At 39.6% G+C, this 24600-nt stretch overlaps 1 protein-coding gene across 5 annotated transcripts in view; it reads left to right on the top strand.

The window, feature by feature from the left end:
• The window catches only part of Prp39 (pre-mRNA processing factor 39), a 206124-nt gene that overhangs the window by 172933 nt on the left and 8591 nt on the right, over positions 1-24600 (top strand). For 3 of the 5 annotated variants that reach the window (XM_068347216.1, XM_068347214.1, XM_068347212.1), the window contains 7 exons: positions 4631-4799; positions 5355-5540; positions 15604-15669; positions 20063-20188; positions 21464-21612; positions 22769-22894; positions 23468-23642. In XM_068347216.1, the coding sequence (XP_068203317.1) occupies positions 4680-4799; positions 5355-5540; positions 15604-15669; positions 20063-20188; positions 21464-21612; positions 22769-22894; positions 23468-23642 (948 nt within the window). In that variant the 5' untranslated portion in view covers positions 4631-4679. The remainder of the gene's footprint in view (positions 1-4630; positions 4800-5354; positions 5541-15603; positions 15670-20062; positions 20189-21463; positions 21613-22768; positions 22895-23467; positions 23643-24600) is intronic. The other 2 variants (XM_068347213.1, XM_068347215.1) reach the window with 2 other exon arrangements.

The raw sequence follows: 24600 nt of genomic DNA, 5'->3' as shown, positions 1-24600 counted from the left end.
TCGCCCTTTACATAAGAATGTACTGTACATTGGATTAGACAGAACGTAGAAAAAATCAATTAGGGAAAAATCGGTATTCGATATCCTCTTCATCAGCATCGTCAATCGGGCTTTTTATTTTTTTTATTCTCAGTCGCTAACTAGTTATCGCACTGCCAAGATCTGCACACATTCCGATAATTCACATTTGAAGGTTTTCTGGGAGAGGATGGATAGAGAAAATACCGAACTATATAAAATGTTTTTTTAACCTGTTAAGCGTCACCCACGTGATAAACCGTTCACCACGATCTACTCGGTACCGCCTTCAACTGTATATTCCGTTCATGACTTTAATTGCCTTTTACAAGCCGTCAGTCTCGTGATGTTACTTTACTCGTATAGTAAGTATAGGATCACCACTTGGCAACACTCTCAGCATATGGGGACTGTGAATAGAAACTTATATGATGTCTGGCAACTATTTTTCTGAAGGTAGCTTGATGTTACAAAACTCTGGTTTGAACTGGTTTCCTATCTACGGGCCAACCAAGGGAAAGGCCCGTGCCAACAACAAGTGTTGGCTTTAATACCCCAACAACAACAACATGGTTTCCTATCAGTGCGCTCGGGCGTTCATGCATAAGTGGTGATTTTTGTTGTTCCTTTTGTAATGAAAGGTCTAAAGAGGAAGGTTATTTCTTTAGATGAAATAAATGATATTCTTGTTGTGGAATTTGATAATGATAACCTGTTTGATAATGAGAGCACTAGTTCTGAATCCTCCAGTGATGAGTATATTGAAGAAACAAAGTTTTCTTTCGATTTCGAAAGCGAAAATGACTTCTCATTACCGAAAGACTGGACAACGAAATTTCACAAAACTATAAAGGGAAAGGAAACGCCGAGAGAGAGAGAGAGAGAGAGAGAGAGAGAGAGAGAGAGAGAGAGAGAGAGAGAGAGAGAGAGAGAGAGAATAAAGTGGATAAATAATGTACAAATGTATGACGAACATATTTGAAAACTACAGGAAACGATATGAAAGAGAGAGAGAGAGAGAGAGAGAGAGAGAGACCTATCCCTTTCCTTTTGTTGCTTATCCAGGCGTAAGATTTACGATTGAAGATAAAAAGAACCCATTAGAATATTCAGTATTATGTAGCCATTTGAAATTAAATAATAGTAGTATTAATTGTTTTTTTTACTCAACCGTTTAATTAATATCCCTACTTTTAACTATAATTACGAATTATAAGCATAAAGAAATTATATTAACTTTGAAAAGTTATCATTAGTGAAATGACCGCTCAGGGCAAAAAAAGCGTGATTATCGTACAGCAGCCTATTGCACACTTGCGCCTAGTGGCCGTGTTTACGTGTGGGAGTGTCATCATGGATATACAGTACTACAGTGATACCTCGGTACTCGACCATAATCCGTTCGAGATCCGTGTTCGACCTCCGATTTGTTCGAGTACCGAATTTTTTTTCCCCATAAGAAATAATGGTATATATTCTATTCCGTTCCCAAGCACTCGAACAGGCCCAAAATATTAATAAAACGTGTACCTAAACAACAATAATTATCTAAATGTGTATGAAATTGGTCAGAAAATCCTATAAAACAATTTTAAACCATTTACTGTACTAAAATAAAACAATTTTAAACCATTTTCTGTACTGTAGTGAACATACCTTTGAGCAGCGGTTCGATGGCATACAGGGATGGATGTGGAGAGGATGGAAGGGGGAGGTTACTGCTTGGAAGGAGAGTCCCCTTCCATGATGTGGCGGGGTAGTTCTCCTTCAGGAGTTGTTTCTCTCTCCAATGAAAGGGTGGGCAGATCTATTTCAGGGGTTTCTTCTCTTCTTTGTCTCTTCTTTGGAGGAGAAACAGGCTTTGATGTAGCAGCTTTCTTTTCTTTTGTGAAAAACTGGTCTATTGTTAATTGTTTCTTCCTCCTCTGCAGTATTCTTCGAAAATGATACATGACACTATCATTAAACATATGCACTGCCCGGTTTGCTACTGCAATTTCTGGGTGGTATTTTTCAGCAAAAGCCTGCACATCTGCCCACTTGGAACAAATTTCATTGATGAGAGAACTTGGAACATCCTCCCTTACCTCATCCTCTTCTGAAGATTCCTGCTCCACAATCAGATCCTGCTGCTGTTGTTGTTGCAGGTGCAACAATTCCTCCACAGTCAACTCGGTAGAATGGCTTTCTACAAGCTCATCAATATCATCCTTGTCGACCTCAAGCCCCAAACTCCTGCCCATGACAACAATTTCCTCAACGACATCAGTGTCATCAGAAATTACAGGGGTAGCAGTGCTTGGACCCGCCTCTGGTTGGAAACCTTCAAACTCCCTCTCTGTGACACATGATGGCCACAGCTTACGCCAGGCAGAGTTCAATGTCCTATAGGTCACACCTCGCCAAGCTTGGTCAATCATGTTAACAGAGTTGAGGATGCTGAAGTGTTCCTTCCAGAATTCCTTTAGGGTCAACTTCGTGTCACTGGTCACTTCAAAACACTTTCTGAAAAGGGCCTTGGTATAGAGTTTTTTGAAGTTTGAAATGACCTGTTGGTCCATGGGCTGGAGTATGGGAGTAGTATTGGGGGGCAAGAATTTGATTTTGATAAAGCTGTATTCTTCTTTCAAGTCATCCTCGAGACCTGGAGGATGTGCAGGAGCATTGTCCATAACCAGAAGACATTTCATTGGCAAGCTCTTTTCAATGAGGTAAGCCTTAACCTGGGGGGCAAACACTTCGTTTATCCACTCAGTAAAGAATTGTCTTGTGACCCAAGATTTAGTGTTCGAGCGCCACATAACTGGTAGTGCACTTTTACAAATATTATTTCGTTTGAACACCCGGGGGTTGTCCGAGTGGTACACTAACAAGGGTTTGATCTTGCAATCGCCACTTGCATTTGCACACAGCAACAATGTTAGCCTATCTTTCATTGGCTTGTGACCTGGCATCTTCGTCTCGTCCTTGGTAATGTACGTATTGGCTGGCATTTTCTTCCAAAATAACCCAGTCTCATCACAGTTAAAGACTTGTTGTGCGATCAAATTTTGTTCATTTATGTACCGATCGAATTCCCCCACGTATTTATCGGCTGCAATTTGATCCGAACTAGCTGCCTCCCCATGCCTAGTAACACGATGAATACCTGTTCTATTACGAAACTTTTCAAACCAACCCCTGCTCGCTTTAAATGTAAATGAATCACTTTCACTGGTACTCGGACTTTTCTTCACTAATTCTTCATAGATATGCAACGCTTTTTCACAAATGAACGCTTCACTAACACTTTCCCCGGCCAACTGTTTTTCTTTAATAAATATTAAAAGCAACTTTTCCATCTCCTCAATCACTTGTGGCCTTTGCTTAGTTACCGCCGTAACTCCCGTTGCAACATTCGCCTTCTTAATCATTTCTTTATGCTTTAAAAACGTAGAAATGGTCGACTTCGCCATTCCGTATTCTACCGCTAAATCGGACACTCGTACACCATTCTCATATTTCGCTATAATTTCCTTCTTCAACTCGATCGTTGTTCGCACTGTTTTCCTCTTCTCCTTCCCCTTAACACTCATTACTTTCTTGGGACTCATTATGAAAGCTAAAAAAGCAATTAAAAGCACTGAAAATCACTAAATCACAACGAATGCTGATCGCGCGTTGTCTGAGTGACGCTCTCGAGAGAACTGATGCTTCCCGAACAAGCGAGAGTGGCCGAGATGGCGCGATCATCACAAAGCCCATGCGGTCGTCACGTGTTCGGCTGGTCGAGTACCGAATTTTTGGTCGAGCACCGCAGCAAAAATTTCTCGAAAATTTTGGTCGAACTCCGAATTGTTCGAGTATAGAGTCGTTCGACTACCGAGGTATCACTGTATACTGTAATTTTTAACTATTGCTAGATACGTACTGTATCAAACCTTGAAAACCCTTTTTTGTTTTTTGTATCTATAGGAAATAATTCTACATCATTCGGAAAATACTGAAAACAGTAAGCTATGCATAGTACAGTAGTAAATACTACAGTCATAGAAAATTATCAAAACTTTAACAACTTTTTATTGTTTTATTTATCCATAAAAGAAATTTTGTACAGTATTTTATAAAAAAAATCTATAAGAAGGATTTCTTACAGTATTGTTAAGATAAAAGCTACAGTATATATATATATATATATATATATATATATATATATATATATATATATATATATATATATATATATATATATATATATATACATACATACATACATACATACATACATACATACACAGATACATACATACACACACACAGTGTATATACAGTATATATATAGCTAGAAAGCTAGAAATGGAGTGAAAAAAAAATTGACGGGTAGGTTGCTGTTTGCCGCCATGATGTGTTTCGAAATATACGAATTTCCAATTACACGAGGCCTTTCATCGACCAAATTCTCGCATAATTCGGGACCCTACTGTAGTAAGCTGTAATTTTCTAATATTATTAGACAAATATGATTTACATGAAGTCGTTAGTTCATTAAAAAGTCTAGCGATTCTCTTTTTTTCTTAATTTTCCACATGTAAGTACATACAGTATAACCATTTTTTTAATTTTTTCATTTCAGAAAACGCAGATCAAGCGATGATTCCGAGGAAGAGAATGAAGTAGCAGCAATGCCTTCGTCTCCCATGTTGAGTGAAATGATCAAGGAAGAAATCCTTGATGGGGAATATTCCAGAGAACCCACAGAGGAGGGAATGGAGATGAACTACCCAGAGGGAACAGACTCACAGGTTAGTTCCATGCCCAGTTTTACAGGGATTGAAAGCAGCAGCATTGCTAGACTACATGTGTGTTGAGGTAAACACTGTTCATGCTATGTTTAAATTGGCTGTGTGACAGATCGTCCCCGCAAACTGTATGGTATGATAGGGGTCTTGCAACTTTAAGCTTGAATGAATGAATGATTTGAAGGCCTAAGTTGAAGTGCATCATATAGAAAGAAGCTAAGTTATTCATTCTTCAGATTTTAAAGCTACATTATAGGCTAGTTAAGTCTAAAGCAAAATGAAAGGTAATTGATGAAATAACTTTGTATATGTTAAATGATTTTTATCAGGTAACCAATTGGCAGGTATTATTGAAGTTGTTATTTTTTGGGTTGCCACATGTGAGAAGATTGAATTTTGTTTCACTAGATTTTTTAGTAAATTAATGAAATGAAAATTTTAAGCATATTTTGGGTTATTTACAAGATAACTAGAATTCAATATAGTGTACAAGGTCATCAGAAAATGAAGTGGGAAGTAATTACTCGTATACCATACTATAGCTATTTTTGTTATTAGGCCAAAGAAGACAATGACAGCGAGGGAGAAAACAGTCTCAAACGTCCGGCCAGCGCTAGCCCCAGTGAAGATGAACCCTCATCAAAGAAACGGACAAATGAGGTGGATAAGCTTTGGAAAAATGTAAATGATAATCCCAATGATTTTCAGGCTTGGACATTGTTGTTACAACATATTGACCAAGTGGTAAGTACAGCAACGATTTTATCAGGGCTAAGTAAACTCAGTAAAATGTAGCGCATTTCAGTAGTAAGTTGGGTTGTGTTTTTCTTAGTGTTGTGTTAGTTTTCTAGAAAACAGTTTGTCTTCAACCTTACTTCTGTCTTGAGGTTATCTACACCATGCCAAGAAGTTTGGTTTTGCCATAAATAATTAATAGTTAATTTTTAAAGTACTGTAGTCTTTTGAAAAATTATGTACAGTACTCGAATAGTAAACGTAATGTGTTGGATGTTATGGTCTATATAGTTGCTGCTTCATTTTATTTTGTTGCAACCAATACCCTGTCATAAACCTTTCTGCTTCTGAATGCAAAACTACCAAACCTTTTTATATATTTATGGCATTTTTGCAAGAGAATGTTGGCCAATTGTTTGTGAAATTGATATTTATTTTAGGCTTTTTTAAAAATTTTTTTGGCTGTTGTCTCTCATGGTTTCCTGTCATGGATGTGTTAATATCATGGATAAAAATCTTTTATGGATGGCAAATTGTTGTTGAGTCTGTGAGAAGTTCCTCTCTTCCTTAGTCCGGCACAGAAGATCTACAATAATGCCGGGTTAAGGGAGTCGGAACCTTCATGTCACTTTTTTTCACAAGTATTTTTGTAAAAAATGGAACATTTAAATGCTCGAACATTAGGTGCAGTAAAATTTACAATCTTTAAGTATTAACATGTTTTATTAATGTAGATATGATCAGTTGCAAAGCATCCAGGAAAATCTATAATATTTTGCACATTTAATCTACAGCAGGTTTGTAATTGGGAAACCCAAGAATTTCAATTAATGGATAGAATTTATTACTGTACTGTACTGTGTATGTAAATATAACCAATAAGTTTATTCCACAAATTTGAAATATTCCGTTAGTGTACATTTAAAAAGTTGAGTAGCTAAACAGACTGAGCTTTTTATATTTATTATAGCCCATGGTTTCCGTCTGTGATTCTTGGAGTTTACAATACTTTTTTATTTTTACGAATAGAACTTACCTGGCAGTTATATATACATAGCTAATTATCTCTATTTCGGCAGAATTTTTCTAAAACTAGGCAACCGCCTTGTGGTGGTTGGGTGGTAACACCCGTTAAAGGGTGGTAGGAGGAATCATTCCCGTTTTCTGTTCTTCAGTTCATCTCTGCCGGCCGGATCGATAACACGTTGGTCCGTTATTAAGAGTTTTTTTTTTTTTTTTCTTCGATTTCCCTGCTCGGTGTACCAGTCTGCTTTTTTTGGTGAAGTACTCTGATTTGGGGTTTTGGCGATCGTTGTATTTTGTTTTCTCTTAGTTTTTTTTTTGCTGTTTTTCATTATGAGTGAAAAGAGTCATTACCGTATCTGTGCGAATGAGGAATGTAAGGTGAGACTACCCAAAATGGCGGTTGATCCTCACACTGTTTGTTCTCATTGTAGGGGTTTTGTTTGTGCCCTTGATAATAGGTGCGGGGAATGTAAGGTTTTGGATGAGAAAAATTGGTTAATTATGAAGCGCTATGTGCGTAAGCTAGAGCTCGATAGAGTTAGGAGAGCTTCTAGGTCTAAGTCTAAGTCTGTTAGTGGTAAGGAAGACGAACTTAGCGTAGATTTATCTATTGATCCTATTATTGATTCCTCTTTGGAAGTTGATCCTTCCCTTGAGGTAGTAACTCCTGCACCTCCTACAGGTTCCGTATCTACGGATGACCCTCGGTACGCTAGCCTGGCGGCCGAGTTGAAGGCCATTAAAGAACAGCTGGAGGCCTTTAAAGGTAAGGAAAGTGAAAGTGCTTGTGTTAGTGCAGTGGAGGTGGCGACCGACCGAATCTGTCATACCCCTAGGCCTAGACCTCTACCAAGCTCCCAGGACCAAGGGAGAAGGTACGTCGATGACCGAAAGGGGGTGAGAGGTACGTACCCTCGGTCAGCCGTCGCCTCAGACAGTCCTGTTGTCTATTCCCAGGCTGCTCTTGACCGTCACGGGAAAGACGAGTCGGATGTGTTGTTTTCGTCTCCGAATTCGTCCAGACGTAAATGGAAGTATGAAGCTTCAAGACCTACTAAGAGGAGATGGAACCGCGACGAACGGTCTCGTTCTTTCTCTCCCGGTTCTAGCAGTTATGAACCTTGTCCGTCGGAGGATGATTTCGACTCCGTGCCTGTGAAAAGGACGAAGCCTGCTGCCGAAGATACGAGTGTTATTTGTCAGCCCCCCCCTTCGGATCCGCAAGACCCAGCTGATGTTGCTAAATCCTTTATGTCTGTCATGCAGGAACAACTTTTGACTTTAGTACAAGCCTTTAGCCGCCCTCACGCCCAGTCTGACAGACGTAAAGACGACTCGTTGCCGATTAAGAAGTCTGCTTCTAAGAGAGAACGGAGTTCTTCTTTAAAGAGAACTTCTCCCTCTCTACGCCAGGATGAGGAATGTGTGCTTGCGCCAGGCGATACTTCTTCGCGATACCAGGGCGATACGTTTTCTCGTTCTCGATACCGGGACGATACCTTATCGAACGAAGCTGCTTCTCGTTCTCGATACCAAGACGATACCGCCTCCCGTTCGCTTCGACACGACGATACCTCCTCTCGTTCGCTTCGCCACGACGATACCTCCTCTCGTTCGCTTCGCCACGACGATACCTCCTCTCGTTCACGACGCCACGACGATACCGACCCTAGTTCTCGACGCCACGACGATACCGCCTCTCGTTCACGACGCCACGACGATACCGCCTCTCATTCTCGCCGCCACGACGATACCGCCTCTCATTCTCGCCGCCATGACGATACCGCCTCTCGCTCTCGACGACAGAACGACTCTGCCTCTCGTTCTCGGTCCCAGGGCGATACCACCCTGCCTCTTCGGGACGATACTGCCTCTCGTTCCAAGGATTCTTCTAGCGCGGGACTCCAGGATGCAACCCGTCTTTTGCAGGATGATGCCTTTGATTTGCCCTTGTCGGGTTCTAAGGATTCTTCTCTTTCGAAGGATATTGCAGATGTGGATCAGGCCCTCGAGGATGTTTCTGATGACGATGATAATCCTGCCGATGCTGTGGGAGATTACAAAGTTCTCTCTCGCTCCCTTCTTGAACTTTTTGGAGAGGAATTCCAACCTGCTGCCCCTCAATCTCCTCAGTCCCAATTTAACAGAAAGAAGGCCAAGAAACAGTCGGCCTTCATCAAGATGAAGCTGTCTATCTCCGCAAAGAAGGCTCTCACGAAGATTGATGACTGGATGATGGAGCGGAGACAAACAGTTAAGACTTCCTTCTCGTTTCCACCAGCTCGTCTTGCTTCAAGAGCGGGTATGTGGTATGCAACTGGAGAACCTTTGGGTCTGGGAGTGCCTTCCTCCTCCAAGGGTGACTTCTCTGGTTTAGTGGACTCTGCTAGAAGGCATGCTCTCAACTCAGCCAAGGTCATGTGGTCAATGTCGGAGCTGGATCATCTCGTCAAAGGTATTTTTAGAGCCTTTGAGGTTTTTAGTTTCCTAGACTGGTCGCTTGGGACTCTCGCAAGGAAAACTGAACAGATGGATGGATCTAGGGACCTTACGAGCATTATGTCCTGTATGGATAAGGCCCTCAGAGATGGGGCGAATGAGTTGGCTGCTCTGTTCTCAGCTGGGGTCCTAAAGAAGAGAGCTCTGCTTTGCTCTTTTGCTTCTAGGTCTGTTACCAATGCTCAAAAGTCTGAGCTTCTTTACGCCCCCCTCTCTCAACATCTTTTTCCCGAGTCTCTGGTTAATGACATTACGCGTTCTCTGGCCCAAAAAGCCACCCAAGACCTTTTATCTCGTTCTGCTCGTAAGCCCTTTGCAGCCCCTCCTTCTTCTTTGAAACGGGAGGAAAGGAGATTCCAGCAGCCCTTTCGGGGCAGGACTACTTCAAGATCAGATTTTAGAGGGAGAAGGCAAGATTCAGGACCAAGATCTACCAGGGGTTCTTTCAGACCTCGCTCCAGGAAATGAAGTTCGTCTCCTCCAGACGGTAGGCGCAAGACTGTCAGGTTTTTGGCAGTCCTGGAAGAGGAGAGGGGCAGACACCTGGTCCCTCTCAGTCATCAAGGAAGGATACAAGATCCCCTTTCTGAAAAAACCTCCTCTCGCAGATGCTCCGCTGGCCTTAGTAGCCCGGTACTCAGATCCTGGGAAACAGAAGGCTCTAGTAGACCTTGTCAACCAAATGCTAGACAAGGGGGCGATAGAACCGGTTCGGGATCTAGTCTCCCCAGGCTTTTACAATCGCCTGTTTCTGGTCCCCAAGAACTCGGGCGGATGGAGACCCGTCCTGGATGTCAGCGCGCTCAACGTATTTGTGGAGAAGACAAAGTTCTCCATGGAGACGACTCAGTCGGTGCTGGCGTCAGTACGTCCAGGGGACTGGATGGTGTCCCTCGACTTGCAGGACGCATATTTCCATGTCCCCATCCATCCGACTTCGAGGAAGTACCTGAGGTTTGTAATGGAGGGCAAGTGCTTCCAATTCAGAGCTCTTTGCTTCGGTCTCAGCACGGCTCCTCAAGTCTTCACCAGGGTAATGGCGAATGTGTCAGGTTGGCTGCATCAGGAAGGGATAAGGATATCCTTCTATCTGGACGATTGGCTGATTCGTGCACGATCGAGGGAGAAATGTCTGGAGGATTTACGGAAGACTTTTATGATGGCTCAGGATCTAGGCCTGGTCATCAACAGGGAGAAGTCTCAGATCAGACCGAGTCAGACTATTCTCTATTTGGGGATAGTTCTGAATTCAGTTCTTTTTCGGGCTTCTCCCTCTCAGGAAAGACAGGCCAAGTGTCTCGTAAAAGTCAGAACTTTCCTGGACAAGAAGAGATGCACAGCGAAGGAGTGGATGAGTTTGCTGGGGACTCTGTCCTCCCTCGAACTGTTTGTCTCTCTGGGGAGACTCCACCTAAGGCCTCTTCAGCACTTTCTTTCGAAGACATGGAACAGAAAGATGCAGGAAGACTCCTTTTCCTTCCCCATTCCAATAGAAGTCAAGACTCTTCTGAAGTGGTGGCTGGACCCAACCTTGTTAGGGGAAGGGATCTCCTTACACAAGAAGAACCCAGACCTAGTGTTGTTTTCAGACGCATCAGAGTCAGGCTGGGGGGCAACACTAGAAAGCAAGGAGGTCTCAGGCTATTGGGAAGGAATTCAGCTGGGATGGCACATCAACAACAAGGAGCTGATGGCCATTTTTCTGGGGCTAAAAGCCTTCAAGGACTTGGTGTCTGGGAAGATTGTGGAGGTCAACTCAGACAACACCACAGCTCTTGCTTACATCAGGAAGCAAGGAGGGACTCACTCTCTGTCTCTCTTCGAGACAGCAAGAGAGCTCCTTCTTTGGGCGAAGGAGAACAGGATAAGCCTGCTGACGAGGTTTGTTCAGGGACAGAAGAATGTGAGGGCGGACATGCTCAGCAGGAAAGGGCAGGTCCTTCCCACAGAATGGACCCTCAACCAACAGGTCTGTCAGAGTCTCTGGAGGCTGTGGGGGAGACCCCTCATCGATCTTTTCGCCTCCAATTTATCCAAGAGGATCCCCATCTATTGCTCCCTAGTTCCGGACAGAGAGGCAATAGCAGTAGACGCCTTTTTGATGGATTGGACGGGGAAGGACACTTATGCTTTTCCCCCGTTCAAGATCATCAATCTGGTAGTCAGGAAATTCGCCCTCCTCGATTCGGGACAAATGATCCTGATAGCTCCGTTCTGGCCGATGAGGGAATGGTTCACGGAGGTGGTGGACTTGTTGATGGACTTTCCAAGAAGCCTCCCTGCAAGTCCAAATCTGCTCAGACAACCCCACTTCGAGAGATATCATCAAAACCCCCTCGCTCTCAATCTGACTGCCTTCAGACTATCGAGAAGCTCGTCAGATCGAGAGGCTTTTCAGCGCAAGCTGCGAAAGCTATCGCCAGAGCGAGGAGGGTCTCTTCGCAGAGGGTCTACCAGTCCAAGTGGGAGACTTTTAGGGCTTGGTGTAGGAAGCACAAGATTTCCTCATCCACTACCTCTGTGAGCCAGATTGCGGATTTCTTGTTGTACCTCAGACAGGACGCTAAGCTAGCTGTGTCCACTATCAAAGGGTACAAAAGTATGCTCTCTTCCGTCTGTCGGCATAGAGGCTTGGACTTGTCTCGCGACAAGGACTTACATGACCTCTTGAAGTCTTTTGAGACGACCAAGCAGACCCAGTTAAAGCCCCCTTCTTGGAACCTTGATGTAGTTCTTAAATTTCTGTGCACCAAGAGATTTGAGCCCATCTCACAGGCTCCCCTTAGGGAGGTTACCAAGAAGACCCTCTTTCTTTTGGCCTTAGCAACAGCTAAAAGAGTTAGTGAAGTCCATGCAATTGAAAAACAGGTAGGCTTCAATCTGAATGGGGCAGTTTGTGCCTTGAGATTAGACTTTCTCGCTAAGAACGAGAACCCTTCTAAGCCCTGGCCGAGGACCTTTGAGGTTCCTAACTTGACCAACCTAGTGGGTCAAGAGCAAGAGAGGCTGCTCTGTCCAGTACGAGCCCTCAAGACCTACTTGTCTCGCACAAAAAGTGTGAGAGGCTCTTCTAGCTCCCTGTGGTGTTCTGTGAAAGATCCTCAAAAGCCCCTTTCCAAGAACGCTTTATCCTTTTTCCTGAGGGAAGTGATAAGAGAAGCGCATCTCTTGTGTGAGGAGGAACACTTCGGACTTTTAAAAGTGCAAGCCCACGAAGTGAGGGCCATTGCGACCTCGCTTGCTTACCGCAAGAACATGTCGCTCCGTCAAATTATGGATGCGACATTCTGGAGGAGCAACTCTGTGTTCGCCTCTCATTACCTCAGAGAGGTGAGGGTGGATTATGAGAAATGTTATACCTTGGGACCATACGTAGCTACGGCTTCTGTATTAGGCAAAGGAGTTACTACCTCCCCTCAACCTTAGTTTTGTTTACTTGTGCATAGGTTGGTGTATTTTTTATTGGTTGTCTGAGGACTTCGACTTGTGTACAGTCACCTCAGTCTAGTTAGATCATTTTTTATCTACTTTGCAAATGTTAGGTGGTTGGTTTGGTAAAGTTGCGGTTTTTTATTTTGGGCAATAGGTAGTCCTGAAGTCTAGTCAGATTGTTGGTCTCACCCCGTTGACAGACTCGATTGAGTGTTTTCAGCACTGCAGGTCACATCCTGGCTGACACTCCTAAGGGAAAGCGACTCAAGAGGCAGGAACCTTTGAAGTCAGCTACCTTAGCAGGTAAGGAATCAAGGTGTTTATTTATCCTACAACTTTTTTGGTTGTTTCCCCAACGATGTTACTGTCTATCACCCTCCTCCAAGTGTGTTAATCAGCTATGTATATATAACTGCCAGGTAAGTTCTATTCGTAAAAATGGAGTTTTTATGATAAAACAAAGTTTTATGAATACTTACCTGGCAGTTATATATACATTCGAAGGCCCACCCACCTCCCCTCAGGAGACAGGTCGGGCATAGATGAACTGAAGAACAGAAAACGGGAATGATTCCTCCTACCACCCTTTAACGGGTGTTACCACCCAACCACCACAAGGCGGTTGCCTAGTTTTAGAAAAATTCTGCCGAAATAGAGATAATTAGCTATGTATATATAACTGCCAGGTAAGTATTCATAAAACTTTGTTTTATCATAAAAACTCCATATTTATTATAATCTCTGCTTCCACTTGCAAGAACTAAGAGTTTAGTGATGGATAGGTATTTGATTTAAGAGTTTAATAGTGGGAAGTTGTGTATTGGTTATGCTCTCTTTTGGTAGAATGATTACTTGTAAATACAAGAAAATTGTCCATATATAATTACTGTTTAAAGATTATTTTAGGTCCTGTTATAGAATCTTAGTACCATTTGCTATCCTTAAAAGTTTGCTAAATATACCAAGATACATTTCAGCATTATTTCGTATGTGAATAGCGTGCTATTTAACATGTATGCCACCTGCAAGCCAAACAAGGCTATATCTGCTGATTTAGTATACCAAGATACATTTCAGCATGGCGTGCTATTTAAGATGTATGCCACCTGCAAACCAAAAAAGGCTATATCTGCTGATTTAGTAGGCCATTTTAATGATTTGGGGAAACTAAATTTGTTAGCCACTTGCTAAAATTGTGGGGACTTTAGTCCTATCTTTACTTTGTCCTTCAATGTTTGTCATATATAACTTGTCATCATGACTAAATGGTAAAACTTGGGGAAAAGCGTAGATCAAACCATCTTGGAAAAAGATAGATGAAGTTAGATTGTCCATTTATTGTGTATCTGCCCATCAAAATTCACTTTTTATTCATGCTTTTTAAGTAGTACCAAATACAGTACTGAAATTACTGGTTCAAAGCTCATAATTACTTAGACATCATTTCCCTTGGAAAAACTTTAATTAAGCTCTAAGTGATAGAGACTGCAATTATTGTGCACATACAGTATTCCACCTGTGAGATATTTTCAGTGGACACAAGTTAATTTTTTTGCTATCTAGATTGTGACCTTCTAATTAAAAGTAGTTCCTGTCTTGGGGACCTCGTGCTTCACAAACACTTTTGATCTTGAAAAAAATGCAATATTATCCTTTGCAAAAGTCAGGATAGGATGACATTTCATCAATTAGAATTGTTTTAAGAGGAAGATGTTGGTGTTGATAGGGAATTTGCATTGCTATAGCAGTACTGGCAGACTGCTGCTTGTTTCTTGTGTCTTTTCTTTTAAGTAAAGTTCATTATGGCGACTCATTTTAGCTCCTTTTTACTTTTTTAGTCAACTTCTAAATACTCTTTAAAAACGCTTGCTCTTTTTTTGTTATAGTAAAAATTATTATTAGTTCATAAGTTACCTCATGGTGTGAGCGTTACATTATACTAAGGAGACACGTGATATTTTATTTTTATTTAGTCTGGTTTATTCCATTACATTCAAGTGATGACTTGACTTTAACAGACTTTATTTTATTCATTATTATCATGATTAAGGATTATAGATTTCATATTTACATGACTTCCCCTTGTTGACTCATAAGGTTGAAGATAGGGTCTTGTCTCCAGAAAAGGGATGTAATAATAGCCATAATGCAGCATATCAACCAATCATGTTCGCCCTCTTTTTATGATTCCCAGTTCTATAGACAATGGTATTTTTGTATTCTAAAACTGTTAGTGGTGACTTAGAGTTCTTTCTCTCCCTGTTCATTGATGTTGGAAGGTTCTTTGCTTGAAGAGAGATATCCATTATTGTTGGCAAGGCCTTGGAAGAAAATTTGATTTGGTAAGGTTGAAGGTCTCTCCTTAGCAGTTTCATGTTTCCACTAGTTCTAAATCTTTAGGAAGAGGAGGGTATTTAAAGAAGTCAAAGTCTTTCATCTCATGAGGTTCAGATTTAGACTGGAATTATAGGAAATATGTCTTGAGCATATGTGATAGGAGATTGAAAGTTGGCTGAGATCAGCAAAGGGACATCTCATGTTACTCTTAATTTGTATTTGTTTTTAGAATTTTCATTTTTTAGGACCACTTGCGGCCCAACGATCCATTCCTGCCAATTAAAGGGAGCTAGCCCATTTATGAAAAATAACTAACACATCCCATGTGTCTGGAATTTCATCTGATGGTGACTAGATTTAGTGAAACTTATCAGATTAACATATCAACCATAAGGTTTCAATATCAGTCTTGGAATCAATTGAACTAAGTTACAAATCAAGTCCTTTATGACGAACTAACTAAAAAAATGTGGAAACCAAGGAGAAATATTTTTGTTAATGATGATAATCTTAGAGTATCACCATGGATGAAGGTAATAATGTGTTATTGATTATATTATAACTGTTGTAGCTTGGCCAAATTCCAAGACAAGTATATAATTTATTTGAGAAAATTTAACTTCAATAACACAATCCACAGAGGAGATTTAACTTCAATAACAATCCAGTGGATAATGAGGACTTTATAGTACAAGGCCCAAAAAAATTTTATGCATTTTTGTTTTGCATTGCCTTTGCTTTATGGAGGTTACTTTGCTCTTAGTCTTTTTACTTCTAGGAAGATGAAAATTATTCAGAAACCTTGGCATTATGCAGTATTGAGTATGAACCCGGTTGCAAGAAGGTAATGGTGGGTCAAAATATTAGATTAACAAAGTTCATGTCTATAATAATTTATATTTTATTATGCCAGCTTTGACATACAGTACAATAGTGCTTTTTCTCTTTCTTTTATTATTTTATTGCATGCTTTAGGAACAAATGGTTGCTATAAGGTCTGTTTTAGCTATACATTTGTGCAAAGTATTACCTTCATAGTGTCTTACTTGAAGGGCAAGATAACTTAAAAATTTATAGTAATATATTATCAAATCTGACAAGCCCATTAAAATTAATTCGATCTGAAGTCCCTCACTGAGTGTATGAAAGTTAGGTTGGGGTAATTATAGAGAAATTTTTATTGCTATGAGTATAGATTGTTAGGGAATGGATGAGATGTTAGATGCAAAAATGAATACAGCTTGGGACTATGGGATGCTACAAATAATTTACAGTACCATTTGCATGAGGTGATAACCCCTTACAGGCTTTGAAAAAAAAATATTAATAGTTATTCTTATTAGGATACAATCCTTCATCATTTATAGGGATACTATGAGTTGGAGGGGAATAACCATCCACATCCAAATCTTCATTGATCAGTAACCTTTCGGTGGCACCAAGTGAGGTGGTGTTTCTGTTCTCTCCCTGATGAGTACCTTGGAAGTTCTATCAGCCTGTGGTTAAGTACAGAATTCTCTAATATAATTTAGTTTTGGTGTAATATGATTTTTGGTGATTTTTATTGTGTTGGTCTTGGAAATCTTACAAACACACAAACACTTGCTCTAGTCTTCCTAATGGTAGAATGAGGTAAGGTGGTTCAGTCTTACTTGGAGAGAGGTAATGAAGTCATCAAAGTATTTTTCAGCATCCTCAGAGTTTTCCTTTTATATATTTCCTTCCACTTCTGATGTTGTGACACCCCTTGTCATTCAGCCATGCTACAGTTCTGATGGGATTGTTAACTGGAATTTGCCAAGTCCTGTTTCCATCCCCTCATCTGCCACCTTGGTCTCACCCTCTGTGAATTTGCAGAAATTCCAAAATCCAAAAGACTTACCGAGGATGTTTTAACTTTGGCAACCCCCAAGCAATCCTTCTTTCAGAAAGGTATTGTAAATTGGTGCTGTGGATCATCAGTTCCTTCTTTTGTGACTTATTACTTTGGGTAGATCTGAAGGGTGCATGTTTTCAGATGGCCCATCCACCAGGATTCTTGAAACTGCTTCTGATTTGTCTTCAACAGGGCAATCTATCAAATCAATGCTGAACACTTCCCAGTGTTTATAGCTCCATAGGTGTTTGCATAAGTTTATTTAGTGTCCTCTATGGCTCATTCCCTCGGGATAAGTTTCCTTCAGCATCTCAACGACTGGGTTCTCCAGGCTCAATTGTTTAATGACCTGCATTTATTCTTTCGCAATCTGGGGAATTTGGTGTACTTGGAAAAATCAGAGCTACTTAAGTAGGAGAGGATGTTTAATGATATAGTAGTGACGAGTTGTACCGGTAAACTCTGCTCAACAAGCTCAAAGAGGTAAAAGAGCAGTTTTTCTTGTTAGAAACAACCTGCTCAGAATTGTCAAATGGTTCTTCTTTTATGTTAGTTTCATGTGCCGTCAGAGGAAACATTCTGGGAACACCCAATGGAAAACCTTTGCTATACAACTCTCTACTGTTGGCCCTGATTTGCTTTTGTCCATCCTTTATCTCTGTATGTGAACTGGGTAATTACTCATTGGCTTGAACTTCTGAAGTACCACCGATTCAACTGCCTCGGGATGATCATTTCACAATGTGATCACATACTTACATACATATACCAAGGCACTTCCCCCAATTTTGGGGGGTAGCCGTCATCAACAAATGAAACAAAAACAAAAAGGGGACCTCTACTCTACGTTCCTCCAGCCTAACAAGGGACTCAACCGAGTTCAGCTGGTACTGCTAGGGTGCCACAGCCCACCCTCCCACATTATCCACCACAGATGAAGCCTCACAATGCTGAATCCCCTACTGCTGCTACCTCCGCGGTCATCTAAGGCATCAGAGGCAGCAGCAGGGCCTACCGGAACTGCGCCACAATCGCTCGCCATTCATTCCTATTTCTAGCACGCTCTCTTGCCCCTCTCACATTGTGATCACATTGAATTCAATGATTCAATGTGATCACAGTTGGAATAAATATGTAGAATAAAACTAATAGAATATATAGTATTGAGTCTTAATTTGGAAAAGTCGAGACTGTTGAAATTAACTGCATACTTAGTGCTCCTGTTTTACAGAGCAGAATCTCATCAAAGTGTTATGGCAGTGAAAGAGCAGACATCAGGTTCTCTCTCATTTTGCCTCCTTTCTTTTCCAAGATATGGGATAGTTTTCTCAGTTATTGATCAGGTGCAGGTGTGTTGCCCAAGAGAGCAACCTGTTCAGTGACTGCCCTATGACCAAGGAATGTAGCTTCTTACATTTTCCTTTGTAACTAAGAGGGTGGGAAAGGTGAGCAACAAACTCATGTTGATTCTTTCGACATTGTTTCATGTTGAACAGCCATCATTTCATGATTTCTGAAGATGCTAAGTTCTCTCGGAATTTTGTGAGGGCTACACTATATATGCTAGGCTTAGATCCACATCTTTGTAGGCCTAGAAATAAATATACCAAGCTGTACAGGTGGTCACTAAAGTCATCTTTTCCTCTGCTCACGTGGGTGACTGGAAAGGTGGTTCGTCCAGGTAGAGAATAACACGGGGATCTGTTCATGGACAATATTTCAATGAGCGAGTCTGTGTAAATGATAAGGGTTTGTATCTTTGTTGCAATGAATTATAAATCTTAAAATTGATTTGAATTTTCTTAGACTACAAACCCATCTTTTACTATTTTTACAAGTTGATAAGTAATCCCTGGTTATCAAGCGTTTAGATGAGGGGGGGTTTATACCTTTCCATCTTGTTAGCTACCACTACTTTAGTTTCATGTTAACAAGGTTCTATGGGCAATCAAAAAAAAAAATACTAATCACTTTCCTGATTTGCTATTTTGTATTTCCTGGAGAACTAAGAATTTCTTCCATGTAGTCATGACACTTAAACTCGGTTTCAACCTTGTCTTTGTTACTTGAATTTTTCTTCCCTTTTTCCTGTAATTTTTCTGGGTATTGTCTGCACTCATGGATTGCAGTCATATCCCTAACCTTGACCATAGCAAAGTTTTTTTATGTAAATTCTAGGTTGGTCAACCCCTTGATTATTTAGGTAATTTTTAGCTTTCTTATTTTTAAAGTATTCCAACAAAAGGTAAAATTGTAGTTTTGTGAATTGGTAGGCCTCCATATCTTAAGAATTTGATCAAAAGTGGTGTTTTAAATTGCATCTATGATAGAATCGTGCAGATTATATAATTTTAGTCAGGTTAGTGTTTCTTCCTCTTGGATGTTTGCTGTGTCATCTGAGGCTGTTGAAATGTTTAATTTACTTGCACAATCACTGCCCATAAATGTAATGAAGGTTTAAATGGTGTTTTCCAGAATATGTATTGAAGTGAAGTGAGTTTCAGAGAGTCCTTGAATTCCATTTTGAATTTTTTACAACTCTCCATTCAGACTATTCTCTATAAATTGCACTTAAAGAATTATCATCTAAGTATCTTTTGCATATATGTTTGTCTGGAGATTTTCTTATTGTGTTAGGATATTGAAGCAGCATATTCCTTGAGGAAAAGAATGGTTCTGTTGTATATTTTGGTCAAGTTTGTAATTATACTTTTTGGAATGCAATTACGTGGATACGTACCAAAAATTGACGCTGAAATAATTTTAGGTAATGTGATGTTAGATATTTATTGTTTTGGTTGATTGTCAGGCGCTTATTTTCATGAAGGTTGCTATTCACTCTATAGTCCATTTCTTTTAGCGATGCATATTTGCACCGACTCGCAGCGGTGCCCTTTTAGCTCGGAAAAGTTTCCGGATCGTTGATTGGTTGGACGAGATAATTCCAACCAATCAGCGATCACGAAACTTTTCCAAGCTAAAAGGGCACCGCTGCGAGTCGGTGCAAATATGCATCGCTAAAAGAAATGGACTATAGTTGTTATTTAGTTTGACACTGCATTACATTGGGGTCCCCTATTTGTTAGTTGTTCTAAGCAGTAGATAGGCTGTGGTTATAGGGTACTGTATTTATTGCTATGACTATTTGTAGGGAAGGAAGTTGTTTATGTAAGACGTTGCTTAGAGTAAAATAATTAGTTTTATTAGAAGTTTTTTAGGAGGTTACAAGTAACCTGGTACTCTAACATGTGTCTTTGAGAATAGCTTTGTGTTTTCATGGGATGACTGAGTGTAGGTAATAAACCTTGAAATAGTTTATGACACTGTTTGTAATATATTAATTTTCCTATGTATTTTTCAGAGTGACCTAGAATCAGGAAGAGAAGCCTATGATGGTTTTTTCGCTCGCTATCCATATTGTTATGGTTACTGGAAGAAATATGCGGACCTTGAGAGAAGAAAAGGAACAAAGGACACTACTTTGAAGGTGAGGCGAGAATACTTGATAGATGCAGGCTTTAAATGATTATGTGATGTTAAAATTGAAGAAAACACTAATGTTTCTTTTGCAGTTCTTGAGAGGTAGGTATTGTTATAGCATTATGAGACCAAACTAAACATTGATGGAAAACTAAGTCAAATGGAGGAAAAATGTTTGCATGCTTGGGTTTCATTGGGATATGTGATATTTACCCATTAAAATTATTAACCAAGTACATGTTCTCTTTCAGAGGAATATACTGAACAAGGGTTTGTCTTGGTTGCGTATGGAATACCATGTTTTTATTTCTATTTCTTTGTAGTTATTATACTTTTTATGCACATATGTTTTGGTTTGTTATAATGTAAATTGATCATATATGCATTTGGGTATATAAGTGACTGCTTTTACATGTGTAAAAATGGAATAAAACAGAGCTGCAAACATCGTGTTGAGGATTGCTGCACTGTGTGTGAGATTTTAGTGCACTTAATTTATTCTTGGCGTTATCTGGCGAAGCGGCAGGGGTGTCGCGTCCCTCTCAAACTCAGTCATCTTGGTGTGGGCATGCAGAGTAGCCGTGCGGCGCCTCAGGGTAACAACAGTAGGTACTCCCTCAATATACCGGCCCTCACAACCCACTGGCACCACTATCAAGGTTACTGCAGGTCTATCAGGAGGGTATTCCCTGTTTAAGGTCACATCCATCCACCACCCACCTTCACCCACTTCCATCAACCCCCTTCTGTCCGCCAGTCATCTATGCATGTGTTAATTTCAGTCATTTCGTACTACAGTGAGCACTTGGTCATTACCACATCGACAGCCACACGTCATGAAACTTGTCATAATGATCCAGGCCACCTTTTCCTGTTAAACCTAATGGAACCCTGCTTAGTGGTTGATGCCTTGAAGTGTGGGACATGGGGTCAGATGAACTATATGCCAACACTCTGTTGAATTGATGATACATTTAGAAGGCATGACTTCCTGGTTATATAAATGCTCTGATTGGGGATCCTGTATCCAACCCAGAAAAAAGAAAAAGCGATGATCATATAAGTAGTTCGTCACTGAATTGTGAGTTGTCTAAATGCCTTTGGTATTAGATTTATTAGTTTTAATCATGTGTTTTGATTTGATAAAACTTTGTAGATATAAGGTTTTTAGTTAGTGGCAATGCAGGATCCCCTGTTGTTTTATCTACAGAGTCTGCCAGCGAGTCGATTGTCCCTTATATTTCATTGGAAGATATATTAACTATTTTTTTGATGGTGACAGGTATTTAATCGGGGTCTGGAGGCCATCCGGCTGAGTGTCGATTTATGGCTTCATTATATGGAGTATATTACTGCTCAGTATCCAGATGACGAGATATACGTCCGTCAAGAATTTGAGCGGGCAATTGATACCTGTGGCCTGGAATTCAAGTGAGTATTTGCTAAATTGCATTGGCATATTCAATTTGCTATTTGTAAGGTACTACTGTATTGTGATATTTTTTATTTTGCATTTGGATAGGATTTATTGATATTATTCCCTTCAAGCTTATTTTATGTCTTTAAATTCTTACAAAAGGTTAATGTTTGAGGAGGGTGAGTGATTTGTAAAACTAGGAAATTTTAGAGTATGGTTTTGTCAGGATTTTCTCATTTGTGTACTGTATTATTGTACAGGAAAAGTTTCTTATTTTTTGCTTTGTTAGTTACTGAAGTACAAATTTCAAAGGCGCTTACTGGTTTTTTGTATACTTGTATAATAGGTCAATCTATATCATTCCAACTTGTGTTTAGATACTTAATACAGTGAAATAAAATATAAGAGGTCAGAATTTGGAAAATGTAATCATTGTAATGTTTGGATAAGAGCTTTTTATAAAATATGTGTAGTTGTATTAGGGTTAGAGATAAAAAAGGTATAAAGCTGTCATCCTAACATTTTATTTAATGTAAGAATAAAATATTTTTAAAGTAGACTGCCCTGACAAACTCTGAACACGTGTGTCAAGCTGTGACTTTTTCCATTTTAAATTTAGGGGATTTTTTTCTTATTTTTATATTTTACATTTCTGGGTTTGTGACCTTCATCTCAAACAAAGAATGTCCATTTGTTTGTCAGTGTGTTGTATCTTGGCTTGACATACTTGAAGAGATTATACAATATTTCAATATATTTTTTAGTATTACTTGAGGAATTTTTACTCATCATAAAATGCCTTCAGTTTGTTATATATTAACCTAAAGGATATTTAAATCTTAAAAAATTTTCCTAAGCAATTTTGCTACAGAAGATTTCGTTCTTCCATAGTTTCTTGAATATTTTGTGTAAGTTGATAACAGAAGTTAAGTAAAAGCAGTAAAAGTTTATCCCCACTGTGACCTTGATTTGGGACATGGTTGTCACCTAAAAGCAATTGAGAGCATATAATTTAGATGAAATAAATAAATCCATTGAAATTTTTCTTTAAAGTAATAGGTTTGCCTAACCTTCATAGAAAAACAATAACTGGTATCCAGTTACCCATAAATTGTTTTAATTGAATCTATTGGTGTTTAATAATTTACAATGTTTTTTATTTTTGTTCAGATCTGATAAACTCTGGGAGTCATACATCAACTGGGAGAGCACCGGCAAACGTTGGAAAAATGTCACGCAGTTGTATGAGAGAATTTTGGCCACACCAACAAGCAAATACATGCACCATTGGCAAAAGTAAGATTTCATTTTTCCCCTTGTTACAAAATGGTTATAATTGTTTAGGTTTTGTTCCTTAATTAGATGATGATTATGTTGATTTAATCTCCTGGCAACAGTTGGCTTACCATCCTTCATGGTCTTTTTTTATGTTTGCTTTTATACAGTCATGCTACTAACATTGTAAACAAAATTGGGTTAGATTTAAGGAATGCTGTCTTGATGTGTGAATTAAAATTGTTTTTTAAATGGGCTTTATGTTCTACAGCCATGTATTTATCAGCTTTAATTCTTTTCAGGAGATAGAAAGCAACCTTGCAAACAGCTAAATGACAATTATTAAATTGGGTTAGCGTATGGACAGTAAGTTTATGGTTTAGCCTGGATATATCCGTCATGATGCAAACTTTTGAAGTAGAATGTTTCAGAGAATATTGAATTTTTGTTTAAAAGCCCTAGTGATGGTTGGAAACTCACTACCACCTTCATCCTTGTTTACATCATCTATAGGAGTCCTTTTTTTCTACATTCCGTATAATCAACTACTAGTATTCATGGCCATAGATTTATTGCTTTTTCACTTGTTTCCAGGTTTCAGGACCATGTCAAAAAGCACCTTCCAAGTGAAATTGTGGGTGTTGACGAGTTTCTCAGTGTGCGACGAGCTGTATTAACAGAACTCAATCGCTCTGATATTGAAACCCCAGATGAGGCTCCTCCTGGCGTTGAGGCAGCTCCCGGCGACGAACAAGTTGGCACAAATGTGGTAGGGTTATCCCGTGCTGTATATTTTTAAACCCCTTATTCTAATTGGGATTGTGACTGTGTGGTTGTTGAGCAGATATTCTGTAAGCTGTAAAATCTAACAAGTCAGTGAGTTTTTAATTGAATGTGTTCCTAAGATGAGTTTATAAAAGTCATGGAATGACACAGTCTGCAGGAATTTTGGGTTTATAATATTTCTTTACCTTTAGGTTGTTTCCAGTATGCATGTCCTTCATGATTCAGTTAATTGGTAGTAAAATACAATATCCGTTCAAGTATTCTCTTACTTAAAGAATTACTCTACAGTCTATTTAAATTGTTTTTTTTATAAAATTGGGTCTTGCTCGACTGAATAATTTAGAAAGGTAAACTGGAGCGTTCTCTTTAAGTACAGCGTAACTAAGGACATTTATTTAGTGATGGAAATTGAATTTTGGTATAAAATGGTTGGCTGTTTTTTGCTGATTCAAGTACTTTTGTTTATAATTTATTTTTTGCAGTATTTACTGTCTCCTTTTAGTAATGCTCCTTTATTACACTCTTAATCTCATAATACTACATTTGTTTTGTCTTCACCATAGTCTTGAATATTGTAGGCAGCAAGAGTAGTAAAAGAACCTAACAAACTTCATTATTAAGATTACCTTTTCTTATCTCCTATCTGAATTTTATACTGAAGCAGGTTATCCCCTCCAATTAATATCCATTAAAATGTAGCTTATTTATCCGTGTGTGTGTCAGCAAGTACCTAGTAGTATCTTGATGTGTAGGTATAAATCCATCATGTAAGATGGCTATAATTCATGGGTATTCATAAATCCTAGATACTCCATTCCTGTATCTAAAAATTGTCGTCTGCTGGTTTGCTAGTAGCAACACGTATGCTTGCTCATAGGTCATGGATCACAGGTAAGTGATAACGTCTCTCTGGCTGTTACGAAGCTGTTTTCAAGATTAAG

The sequence above is a fragment of the Palaemon carinicauda genome, chromosome 23 (genome assembly GCF_036898095.1).
Source record: "Palaemon carinicauda isolate YSFRI2023 chromosome 23, ASM3689809v2, whole genome shotgun sequence".
In the NCBI taxonomy this organism is placed as follows: domain Eukaryota; kingdom Metazoa; phylum Arthropoda; class Malacostraca; order Decapoda; family Palaemonidae; genus Palaemon; species Palaemon carinicauda.
This window is presented reverse-complemented; position numbering and strand designations above follow the sequence as displayed.